The sequence below is a fragment of the Dromaius novaehollandiae genome, chromosome 1 (assembly GCF_036370855.1).
Source record: "Dromaius novaehollandiae isolate bDroNov1 chromosome 1, bDroNov1.hap1, whole genome shotgun sequence".
NCBI classification, from domain to species: domain Eukaryota; kingdom Metazoa; phylum Chordata; class Aves; order Casuariiformes; family Dromaiidae; genus Dromaius; species Dromaius novaehollandiae.
This window is the reverse complement of record NC_088098.1, coordinates 67,239,721-67,252,633: the sequence shown is the minus strand read 5'-3', so window position 1 is coordinate 67,252,633 and position 12,913 is coordinate 67,239,721. Positions and strand designations below refer to the sequence as shown.

Sequence of the window (12,913 nt, the reverse complement as noted above, 5' to 3'; positions counted from 1 at the left end):
ATCTGACTGTTTGTCATAAATTAATTAAACAGCTTTTATTTAGTGCAATGCCCCAAATTATCAATCACTCTTGGGGAGGGACCAAATTCTTCAAGGACTGAAGGGGGGAGTGGGGGAAGAGACAAAGACGGAGCTTGCATGAGCATATACACAGGTTTAGGTCTCTTGCCTAAGGGTACATACCTTCCCACTGGCCAGTCAGCACCAGAGTCCTGTTAATGACAATATCAATCTCTCTGGCACCATATCCCACAGCTAGCTTTATTTCATCCAGTCTGGTTTGTAGAGGCATCTGCCCAGAGGGAAAACCAGCAGCCACTAGGAAGAATGGGGGTGGGGAGGAGAGAAAAGTTGTTTTATAGACAGACCATAAAACTGCATACGCCTCTAATACATCAAAAAGTTTGTAATCTATTCTTTTTTTTATCCCTACCATAGATTCAAAAATCTAAAGGCACCTCATCCTTCCCTCTCTTCACTGACAAGAAGCATTAGCTCTTCTCTCAAAAACTGGTAATTTGTCCAGTATTTTACATGATGCTAACTGTACCTTGTAAAGTGGTCTCTTTCACACATCTTAAATTTTCCCAAAGCAGCCTAAGTAAGGAAGCACTGTATCTATTCCCTCAGGCAGAACTGAACAAACAAGGATTGAACTCATATATGGAGCAATATACGCTTTTTTAATTCTGTCCAATTCTTTTAAGTAGTATTTCAGGTTAAATCCCAGTAACATTTTTAACAGCTAAACCACAATATAGTAAAAACTGTTTGCAATGAGGTCTACTTAAAATTACCTTTATAATGTTTCAGTACAAAACCCAAAAGTAACTTTGGAAGTGGAAGAAATAATGGCTTTGCTGGAAATTCTCTTTCTCTGACAGACAAATGCATTTTGTATTTTTTTTCCCCACACACAACAATGAAATAAACACAAAAAAAATCCAGAAGACATGGATATCACCATGAATCACCTGATCTAGCTTCAAAGCTAGCCCCTGCTTTGAGCAGGAGGTTGGAGCAGATGACATCCAGAGCTCCCCTGCAACCTGCATAATTGTATGATTCTATTGCTTGCTTATTGTCGATTCAGGACTTGTACTCTCACTTCTAATAGTCTCCACTCACTGCACAGGAGAGACAAGTCCTGATCCTGCAGATGCTCAGCAGACAGTAACCCTTGCCTCCACACAGCATCACTGAATTCCGCTTGTAGGATTGTACTGAAAAGCCAAACAACTGATAGGGGAAAAAGTTGTATCAGAACTCTTTAAATCTCATATTTCGGTTTTGTTAATAATAACAGCTCCTTGTTGTCTAACGATACTTTGTCCGGCACACTATCTCAATCTCTTCAATTCAGGTGAGGGAGACATGGATATACGTCTTAAAGACCTCTATGAAGAGCTTCCAGCAAAACAGACTTAGCATAGCCTTGAAGTCAAAGTAAAACAAAAGATTACAGCAAAAGCAAATCCTTCCTTCCATTCCCTTCTTTCTACCTGCTACCTTTCCATCTTATGCTCCAAAACAAGTCCCAACTTCCACATTTTACTACCTAATTTATAGCAACAAAAGATTTAATTGGGTATAAGCCTCTTATTTGAAAACAAAATTCTTACCTGAAGCTACTGGTATGTTACATCCAGCAGCCTTTAGGGCATTAACAGCATCAGTGACTCTAGCAGGATATACGCAGACGGCCGCAACAGTAATACCTGCAAGAGTCAGAGTTCACTTGTATATAAAAACATACATATATATATATATATATTTCACTGTCTTAAGTACTAGCCATATTATGAGCACACGTGCAGTGTTGGCACCTCCCACTTCTGTATTCTCACAGGGATCTTCAACACCTCTACTAGGGATATCTGTTTTATTGCTCAAGCAGTTCAGGTGATTCTCCGTATTGTTACCTCCCTCATGCTCTTTCACCTGACCCTGGGAACAAGTTTGCATTAGCAGGAGTTAAAATATCAGGATTTTTCATTGACAAATTCACTGCTTAATGGTAACACATACAGTTAAGATGCGTTTAGTCAGCAATTTACTATGAGAGAAACTGTGCTGCCAAACTGTCCGTACTTGCTGGCCAGCCCAAACCCAGCAGCAACTGAGCTCTCTTTATGCTAATGCAGTTCTACTGCATTTCTAGTTAAAAAGCTATTCTCTCAAAGTCTCAGATAATTGGCCTTATATTTAATATTTCAACCATCTTTAGTGTCCATAAATTCAAGTTTTAAAAAAAAAGACTAATCTTTGTTATTTTACATGTATGGATAGAAACCAGATTCCCCTTTGGTTTTACACTATATGACTTCAATCAGTGGACCAATGCCTGCGTAAAACTGAACTATTTCAATAGTAAATGCATACCCCAAATGTCACCGAGTTCCTTTTTACTAGATCCCCATAAGGCTAACATGACAGGACAAAAGTCAAATGATATTCACTGACACATCAGTGATTTCGTACACCCAGAAAAATTCAAAAGGGCTGCTCAGATATGAAGAGGGTTTAACTGATTACAGAGAAGTATAACTTTTCCTGACAGTCTTAATTTGCTGTGAAGTTGGATCTGGTTGGGTGTAACATTTAGACTTCAGATAGGGTCTATTTGAGCAAGATGTTTAGTAATGTCAACGAAAGTTTTACTACTAATTTTTAAGGGCTGTCCTTTGCCCATTCAGTCCTGTTAATGTTGCTAAAAGCTCTGTTTGTCTGTGCACCACATATATGCACACATTTATACATACACTCACTGTAGGATCAATTCCTTAAAGTAGATTGAGCTGCAAAGATGTCTCCTATCTTAATTACTGAAATAAGCAGTTGACAGATAATGTTTTCTGAAGGAAAAATATAACAAGCTTAGAACAGTGGAACGCATCTTTTCCAAGAGGCAAAGTGGCGGGCTCTGTAGTTACATGGAAAAACAGCAACTAAGCATGAAATCAAAAGTAGTCACATGAACATCCCTCCCCCCTTCTCCAATTTAGAAAGGACATCAGCAGATTAACGGAATACTCGAACAATTAGTTTCACCCTAGCGCACTGTTATTAAAAGACATACACTGAGGTTACACACTTATGGCTTCCATATCAAATTTGCTCATTATGCATCATAAATTAGAGTGTCTTCCTGAGTCCATGCTTCATTTTGGTTCCCCAAAAGAATGAATTTTTTCTCCTTGTATTCTTTTATCATCTCAAAGGAATAGATATTTTGTAGTTAGACCTTGGAATAAGACCACACAGGACCTAGCTTATTGCCCTCAGAATTATTAGTTGTGCAGCGCTGCCTACCACAATTGCTTCCGCAGTAGAAAGATGCCATTTTTACACCTGAAGACTGCAAAATACTGAGAAAATTTTCTCTACACAATAAAAAGAACTAAAATCAACACACCTTTATCATGCATGTCCATGGCTTTCAGTAGATCCTCTCTGATGGGATGTTTAGCTTTGTAACACATTCTGTGAACATTTGAAGGAGTATCATCACCTGAAAGAGTGGTAAGGTCCATGCAGGTGACAGCTTTGAGCAACCAAGCAGCCTACATAGAGAGCGAGGAAATGAAAACAGTATTTTAGCTTATTTTTCCAAACCAAAGTGATTTAGAAGTTCTAGGGATCAGAAGCTTGGATATCACTGAGAATCAATTCACTTTTTAGAAAATAATTGATCCCTAAGAATCAGGAAACATATGGGATATAACATCGAAGATATACAAAGAATGGCTTATGGGGATGGTAGAAATTTGTTCACGTCTGAAGCAATATGTAATGGTGGAGAAAGGATTTGGAATCAAAAGTCCATTGTCTCATAACTAAAGGATCAATTCCAATTTTTAGTACACGATTTTTGGTGCAAAAGCTAAGTACCAAACAGGACTCTTCGTAAGAACCAGGTAGATGTTTTTAGTTGGATGAAGAGCATCTTGTTTCACATTTACTTCTACAAAACAAAGATAAAACCACCATCTATCTGAGCAACCCCATTATTATAACATGCTCCCTTCTGTACAGTGTGTCTCTTTCAAAGCTTGCATGCCTTTCAACATACATGTGTGCTTCCAAAGGAACACAGGCTTATGACTGCAAATAACCAGATGAATGTGCACATCAGCAACTTGCACTCTTGCATGCGTTTGGAGGCTTGTCCTCCTGCGAGAGGAACATATGCTTCGTAAAACCTGGGGTCGAGTCGCCAGATGTTTCCACTTTCTTGTGTGTGAAACTGGGATAAAAACATCTGTAACTATTTGGTGCAAAAACCAAAGATATGAAATATTTATTGAAGCATTTCCAGTGAGTTTTCATCTACAGGGCCAGTTTCACTAAAAGGTGACATCCCTTAGCAGGCAGTTATTCAACAAGGGAAGAGCTTGCGATGGCTAGAGGGTCTGTAAAGCAGCATCATGTGGTAACGCCTCCCCGGCACTCCACTCCGTGACATGACTTGCCAGCACATGCAGCAAAACTTCTTTCTGCATGGAGGTATTGCCCTGCAAATCTTAACAGGCTGTCCAGTCTACAAATCTTTCACACTTAGTTGATGGGACTCTTCCTTCTGAACTGGTTTATATTAGTAAATTAATTACACTGAAATCTGTTTGGGGGTTACTGAATTTCAGTAATGTTAAGTGAATGACTGTTACTGTCCTCTGTTAGTCTGATAAGTTTGACTGCTTGTTTCTGATTTCTACTTTTACCTTATAACACTTTAAAAGGTTTTTCACTGTAAATGGTTTTCAGTTTCTTCTGCTGGAATTTTTTTATCCTCCACTCAAGGGAATTTTTGTCTCATCTCTTAAGACATGAATCATAGTCATCAAGACAGATGTAGGAAGAGAGTTCCAAGAACTGGTAGGAACTCTATTTTTTATAGGCTTTTTAAAATGTATATTTTGAGATACAGGCTTGAAACTTTGAATCTGTAGTGTTACTTACAATCAAACATGTAAAGGTTCAAGCTCATCTCTGAAATAAACAGCACGTGACTATCCTGCAATGACAGCGTTCATATAAGGTAGAGAGGCTCCTGAAAATAATCTCTTGGTATTCTTCACAGTAAATCCACACTTGCATAGCTCAATATTGGCGTTACCGCATGGGAAAGCAGAGATGTGTTGGTAATGATTGAACATTTGTCTTACAACCACGTTGAGGGAGTGACAGCAAATCCTTTTCTTCCAAATGATTCCCTCTTTGTAATCAAGGATGGGTTCTCTATTCCTTTGTTCTTTATACAGTCATTTCCGCCAAATCGAAAGATCGGTTTTTTACATATGCTGCACCTGAAGTATCTGAAGATAGCCAAGGTTAGGAAATACCCTCGGGATTTTCTCACTGACACTATTTCCCAACCTAGAGCCATAGCCCTATTAAACTCATATCAAGTGACCTTACATGTGTAAGAAAGTCTTGGGAAATGCTGAAATAGTATCTAGCCTTCCTCAGCTTGGGTCTATTTCTTATTTAATCATTACATTCACAGCACAGACTCTCAGGTTCATGTAACAGGCAGGAAGTTGTTTTCTATCACCTTCCGGTAGGATCTCACGCAGTTCTACCAAATTATTCCTGAACTGCAGCCCACAGCATTTCTGCTCATTGCAAATGTAGCTTTGGCCACCCCAAAACTATGCTAAGCTCAGAAGGCCAACTACTTTGAACAATTATTTGAAGAATTCAGTACAATTAAACAAATCCTTCTGTGCCCTATTATGTTGCACTGTTACCACTGAGCCTCCCTCCCCTCCTTCCTCCCACTCTTGGGTTATCATTGCAAGTAAACAAGCGTGACATATTCATCCCTGCTCACTGTGCACTGGAGAGGAATCACACATTTGCTTGCAGAAGAGCTGCTCGGTGAACGTCAAACCAGCTCTCCTTTAGACACCAATTGCAACCCGCAGCCAAGGCATGGTAACTGGGAGCTCCGGCTCTGTCCCAGGGCATTTCCCAGACCTGGTCCTTGCAGTCCTGCTGAAGGCTGCTGAAGCACAGCAGTCACCCCTGCTCTGTCCGTGGTTTCTCAGTTTCCCTTTCCTGCAGCTGAGGTGGCCGAACCCAACACGTGGCCACGCCTTTCCTGCTTCATTTCACAGCCCGGAGTATTAGCTTATTAGCTGAGCCTACAGGTTCACATTAAGATCCCAATCTATGGACTGGAGAAACTGCAGTGGACCTTGGGTCAGCTGGGAATTGGGTCAGCAGGGCGGTAACAGCTAGCAGAGGCTGACGGTAACTTTAAAGACACTGAAAACGAGTATTCAACAAATGCAAGACAGAGCTTCGAAGAAAATCTTTACCAGTGGCTTACATGAACCTATCTTACACAAAGATGGACAACAACCAATCACTTACTGTATCTCAGCAGTTGAGAAGTCAGTCTCCTTAACATTAATTTCCTCCCCCAGGCCCATAACCAGCTAAGTATTTTGAGTTTTAGGTAAGAAATGGTTAAGCAAAGGAATCACACATGTTGGGGATCTTTAAGTAAAGAACAATTATCAAGGTTTAGGTCAAACTTGACAGGGACCATGATCATATCTTACAACTCCAGAATTAAAAAATAAGAAGGCTGGATGCAGAGAAATCTGTCTGGGAAACAGAATAAATGTGGTAGGATAGTAATATACAATTTAATCCACTCATGAATAAAGATGACTTAAATTCATTTGTGGTTTTGCCACTCATGAGTTATAAGGTTTTTAACTTGTTTGGATAAATGCATCACCTTATTCCATCCCATCATCATCAAACACAAATTATTAAAATAAGACATGGACAAGCACAATCTTTTGAGTGTACATGCATCTTGAACAAAATTCAGTATCGCAGCCTAGAGAGGGAGAGTGACTGCTTTAAAAATACAGGAACAGAATGCATAAAAAGAGCACTTACTTGCCAATTACTTTTCACAGTTCTCCGCGTTTGAATTCGTTCTGCATGCCTCAGAACTGCAGGTTGATTCACATGCACTTTTGAGATCCAGCCAAGTTCTGGGGTGGAGGGGAAAAAAAAAAAGAGAAGTCTCAGCTATTTTTGTGTTCTCTTAATATACTGTGTGGGACTTCAGAAGAAAGTTGGAGCTCGGTTTGGGTCCTCTGAAGGCAGTGTTGTGCTTTCATGTCCTTTTAAGGTCTTGCATACTTCTCATCAGTCCAGAAATATCATAACAGCCTTAACTTCTGTCAGGGATGGTCTGTGAACTGGGTGCTTCACACAGCATGTTTTGTTTGCCATCACAACTGAATTACCTTACTGCTGGTGAGAGATGCTATATTGCCACTCCTGGACTATAAAGTCTATTACACATGTAGTAGCTAAAACATACAAAAACAGGCTTCTGTCATTGCCCACTGATGTACTTCTTGACTCTAGAGCAAGATAACATTTTTTCAGTCCTTGGCTGTTCTGCCTGCACCCAGCATAAAATAGCAGTAATAGCAGTTTGTGTGCGTGTGCAAACTTTTGTCTACAGGAACTGTATCCCACATGGTCACCAAAATCTCTTCAGAGACCCTCATGCAATAAAGCATCTGGGTTGTTATTATCTAGAACGAATTTTACTGAATTTTCTAGTAGGGTCTGATTAGCTGCAAGTTTACAACAGCATTTAAGCCCTGGGCAACATATCTGCCTGGAGACCGCCCAGATACGTGCCTTCCTTAGAGCGCTTGCCTTTCTAAGCGCTCCAGAGGACTCAGGACAACACGTTCGATGTGCAAATTCATTCAGATGCCTACTGCAGACAGCCTGGCTCTCACTTTCCGTGAGTTTCATTATCCACAAGCAATAATCAGAGTCAAAGAGAAATGGGTATTCAACATTTTCTAGAAGTCTACTTTTGAAACTGTCCAAAAAGAGAAGCACCAAAACTGGACACCTCTGAAAGAAGGGTAACTGAGTGACAAAGGAGAACTGACAGCGCAGGCCTTGAATCTTGAAATTTCCGCTCAGTAGGAGAAATCAAAGGTATAATTTTGCATGTGAATGAACTCAAACTCAAGTCCTCCTGCTCACAGAACATAAAAGAGAAAAAGAACATCTTTATACATTCCTGATATCCCAAAACATAGCTAGCTCTTCTAAATACTAATTACATAACTAAGCCATGAAAACACTGTGAAGACAACATCAATGATCATCAACCACCAATCATCAACCAATCACCACCATCAATATCAATCATCAATTACCAATTAAGGACAGTATAAGGACAGAGGTTCAAATGCTAAGAGATAATGAATAATTCTGGGTAATAATTTTAATTGATTAATAAAAAATTAATAATTTTAATTAAAAAAATTCATAATTTGTTGACAGCATCTCATCTCTGAAAGTCTTCTTCATTACTGTATTAAACTTGCAGTTCCTTCAAGCACGTTCATTAAAAAAGGTTTAATACTTAAGGAGTGGGCCAAAATCTTAGGGATTCCCTATTTCTTAGGGAAATCTTGTCCCCTCATTTTTTCTTCCCGCTTTTTTGTTTTAACAATATATAGAAGTGCAGAGCTAATATACTAGCTAAAGTATGTCTAAACACAAGCTTGTTTTCCTAATAAGATTGAAAAAGGCTCTGGAGAAACCATGCTAGGCTAAAAATGATGCAGTGGAAATGCAGGACAAGGGCATGAAAAACAGCTAAACTAAATCTTGTTATCAGTATGGTAAACCACTTTGCTACAACTTTCTTACTACCACATATAAGTAAATAATTAGCATCTGCAGGGACAAAATGCTGGCCAAAAGCAGCAAAAGTAAACCAAATAAAGAAAAGGGCATTAGGAATTTTTAGGATTTCCATTACAACTTAGTATCAGTCTCACTGTATAGTAAAAAAGAAAAGGAGGAGCTTCCAAAGTTGCAAACCAGCCTAACAGCAAACCCTCATTAATTCTCTTCATTTGATAAGCCACAGGCTTATTCATTCTGTCTCAAACGCCAGAAGCTCATCTGACATGTAGAAAGCAGCTGAGAAAAGCTGTTGCTACAAAACCTATGGGAAGAACTCCCTTCTTTTTTAATTTCAGTAGATGGAAACCATATAAACACAGTTTAAGTACAAACCAGTGAAACCTCTGCGTGCTCTGCAGTCACTTTAAGGTCAAGCCTCCTAAATGATCGGCACAGAGCAAAGGTCCCTCCCCAAAGGGGCCATTACAAGCAATTGTTGACAAAGCCCATGGAGGAAGAGAATAAAGAAAAGAAAACAAAAGGAAACACAAACCCTGTGCTGTGATTCTCCCACTACGTGCCAAGTGTTCAGGTGGAATCATTCGATCACAACACAATTTATCAAGATAACTTTAGAACCCTACTGAGTGTGTGGTAACCTTCCAGCCCTTTCGGAAAATGTGGTAAAATCAAAGAAAGCACTTGAGGAGCTCAGCTTCTAGCTCTCTAATAAGGATCCAGAGGCTTCAGTTACTCTACTCTAACCTACTCTTTCTACATTATGAAAGACCACCAAGAAAGCCGACTGAGTAATTAATCTGTAAGAGCTAATGCCTTCTTTGGAAGAGTTTGGAAGAATCTGAACACAGCCTCCAGTTTGTTAGATATCGGAAATTTATATCTTCTTGATTCTTGGGGCGTAAACCTGAATTTGAATGAAAGGAAGCAACTTCCCCCACGAGTAGATTAATCCTGCATTACTTATTATTTGGAGAGAATTCACTCTGATTCACCTTGTGCTGGACTCTGCAAGAAACATACTATCGTAATTGCCAACACACAGCAACTCATGAAGGTTTAGTAGCTCCTTTTTGTGTCTGAGTCCTAAGTTTCATTGAAAGACAATAGAATTTGGATTCCTGAATTGTTTTTGAATGTAAGACACTGAAATGCTGTGCACAGAACTGTCAGAAAACTTAAAACAAAAAACAGGACTTCATCCTTGCTATACAATTAATGTGAGACATTATGTAATTGTAACTTATGAAGAAAAATTAAAATAATAAGAACACATAGCAATAACAAGTAAATAAATGGTAATAAAAAGAACGTATGGCAAGGGAGGACAAAGGTTCTGGTAATAAGCAGCAGCAGATGGAGACTTCTGTATAACACAAATCTTTTACGCAAGCCCACTTCTCCATTAATTAAAGCAGTGGGCAAGTGCAAACAAATATGGCTCAGCATAATTGTCTCTAAATAGACTTTCAAAGTTTGCCATGTGAGGTCTCAGCAGACCTTTAAATGTACGGGTCTTTATTCAGAAAAATCAGTCACAATTCCAGCTTTTTTTACATTAAAAATGAGAACAAAACCATCATTTGAGATAGAACTGATTGATTGCCTTTGGATTCTTCCCCTCCCCTATGCCCCCAGCTTTATGATTTAGTATGTGGCTAAGGAAAACTATATTTAATTAGGCTCATTAACCTTGCAGTGTGAACATGTCTTTTTTTTTTTTTTTTTTAAATAAGTCATCTGCTAGTCATCTGCACAGTCATGTGGCTTCAGGGATAAAAGTAATTAAAGCAGTTACACTATGTCTAATTAGCCAATGTTCTGTAATCACTCTTGAAGTTCACTTTTTCCTCTGAAGACATTTGAAAACCTTTAAAAATCATATTCAAAATCTCACCAGGAAATTCTCCCTCCCTTGAGGGGCATGAATCCAAAACCATGAAGTGTTTCCTCAGAAAACACAAAATAGAACTGCTTCACTACTACAATTACATAAATATCTAAGGTACCTAATACCTTCCTCATAAAACAGACTAAGTTTTTCAGAAGGGTTTAACCTTTAACAAGTATTGATGGTAGCCCTTCAGATGGTGAAAGGGAGAGCTGAAGAACACCCGAGGCTGCAGTTTCACAAGCATTTCAAGGCCACATAAGCCAGCACTCTCCCCAAAAGAAGCCGTCCTCACAACTATTTCCTCCTCCGTGCCAGAAACAGCATGTGGGCTCCTGCGCTTACCGTGAACACATGATAAACTGGGTAAGGGAAGTGATGAAAGCTATTAATCCTGGAGAAGCTAATAGAAAACTGTGTCCTGAATCTTTAGCAGAGAAATAAGGTATTTGGCTGAAGACAGGCTGAATCCAGCTGGCCACGCATAGCTGAACGATAGCACAGAAGATGAAGAAAAGGCTTCAGGATTAGACCTTGTAAAAGAGTTATATAAAACTAGTTACCAAATAAGCTGATTAAGGTTTGGGTGTTTTTTTGTTTTTGTTTTTTTTTTTTTTGAGATAGAAGCTGTAATTATTTTCCCATAGCGATTCTTGCTATAGACCTACTTTATTTTCAGATAGGTCTTTCTTGTATGACAGAAGTTGAGTCTCCAAGTCACCAGCATTCAGACCCTCCAAGGCGGACAAAGGCACGAGCCCTGAACTAGAAATCAGCTCACGCTGTTTTGTAACATTAGAGAAACCACACAATGTTGACCATGAATCACGTGAAATGGATCACACCCCAGTGCTCAAGGTGGGCCATATGGAGCCTGTACGCCACACTGTTACCTCTTTACCTTAAAACAGAAGCCAGGCATCACACTGCTACTGCCTGGGGAGCCGGCCGTGGTCAGAACCTCAGCAGATACGGCAAAGCAGGCAAGTCTGGACCCAGATCAAACTGCTCTTGAAAGCACTGACTGTGATGGTACCTGCCAAAATGCTCTGAAAGCCTCTCAAAAGCTATTTTTTTAGGAAGTAGGTTGTTGCACAAGCTGAAGAGCACAGGAGCTTGGTTTCCTGTGGGTCTATGTCCTCTGCCTGTTCCCTCTTTTCCCCTTGCTCCAGAAACCTTTCCTTACTCCAACAACCCGCCTGTCCATCATGGTCTTCACGACCATTGAGTAAGACGAGACACTTGCATGAAACCAAAAAAAATGTGTAATGAAAAAACCATGTAATTGCTGAACTGTGCCTGCCTTTCCCTCAATGGACGGACTAATTCGGTCACTGAACCCAGTGATCAATTTCTTACAATTTGTAGGAACTCACTTACCTCTGATATATCTGTCTTTCTTTCAAATTTGATTAAAGTTAGCCCCAACAGGTTCAAAAAGAAACAGTGAAGAAACAGAGCCAATGTACAGGCATTACTTCCTTAGGAAAATGGCTAAAGCCAGCTATTAATATATTAGAACAGGATTATGCTGTCTTGAACAGGGATGCAACACGTCATTATCTAAATGCCACTTACCAACAGGCTAGCTCTCATATGTAAATGGCTCAGAAATATCAACTATAATTAAAAATATCAATTGAAACATAATGAATATATTTCTGGCCCTTCAACTAGAGGGGCTGAGCAGCATGGATGGATTTTTTTATTTTTAGCATTCATGAACATACTTTGCAAAACAACAGTAACTAATTATTCATTGCTCAAAGAATATATATATACACACATATATATATTTAAAATCATATACTCATGGAATAATTTGGCTTGGAAGGGGCTACAGTAGGTCACTAGTCCAACTTCCTTCTCAAAGCAGGGTCAGTCATGGGGTCAGACCACGTTGCTCAGGGCTTTATCCAGTCGAGTCTTGAAAATCTCTAAGGATGGAGACTGCACAGCCTCTCTGGGCAGCCTGACTGTCCCTATGAGGAAGACGTTTTTCCTAATAGCCAGCCTAAACCTCTCTGTTTTGATTCAAGTCTGTTGTCTTTCTTCATCTTGTCATGCACTGCTGCGAAGAGCCCAGCTCTGTTTTCTTAATAACCTCTCTGTAGATGTGGGCAGACTGCTATTAGGTCTCCTGAAACTGTCTCTTCTCCAGGCTGAACCAGCCCAGCTCCTGCAGCCTCTCCTCACAGGGCAGGTTCTCCAGCCCCAACCATCCTGGTGGCCCTCTGCCAAACTCACGGCAGTCTGTCCATCTTTCTTGCACTGGGGGGCCCCAAACCGGATACAGAGGCACTTACAGAG

The 12,913-nt window shown here is 39.8% G+C and overlaps 1 protein-coding gene across 2 annotated transcripts in view; it reads right to left on the bottom strand.

Moving 5' to 3' along the window:
* Positions 1–12,913, bottom strand: part of DERA (deoxyribose-phosphate aldolase) — a 53,763-nt gene that overhangs the window by 36,706 nt on the left and 4,144 nt on the right. For both annotated transcript variants that reach the window (XM_026116982.2, XM_064515586.1), the window contains exons 2-5: positions 6,919–7,016; positions 3,416–3,563; positions 1,623–1,718; positions 184–318 (exon numbers count right to left, since the gene is read on the bottom strand). In XM_026116982.2, coding sequence (XP_025972767.1) covers positions 184–318; positions 1,623–1,718; positions 3,416–3,563; positions 6,919–7,016 — 477 coding nt within the window. The remainder of the gene's footprint in view (positions 1–183; positions 319–1,622; positions 1,719–3,415; positions 3,564–6,918; positions 7,017–12,913) is intronic.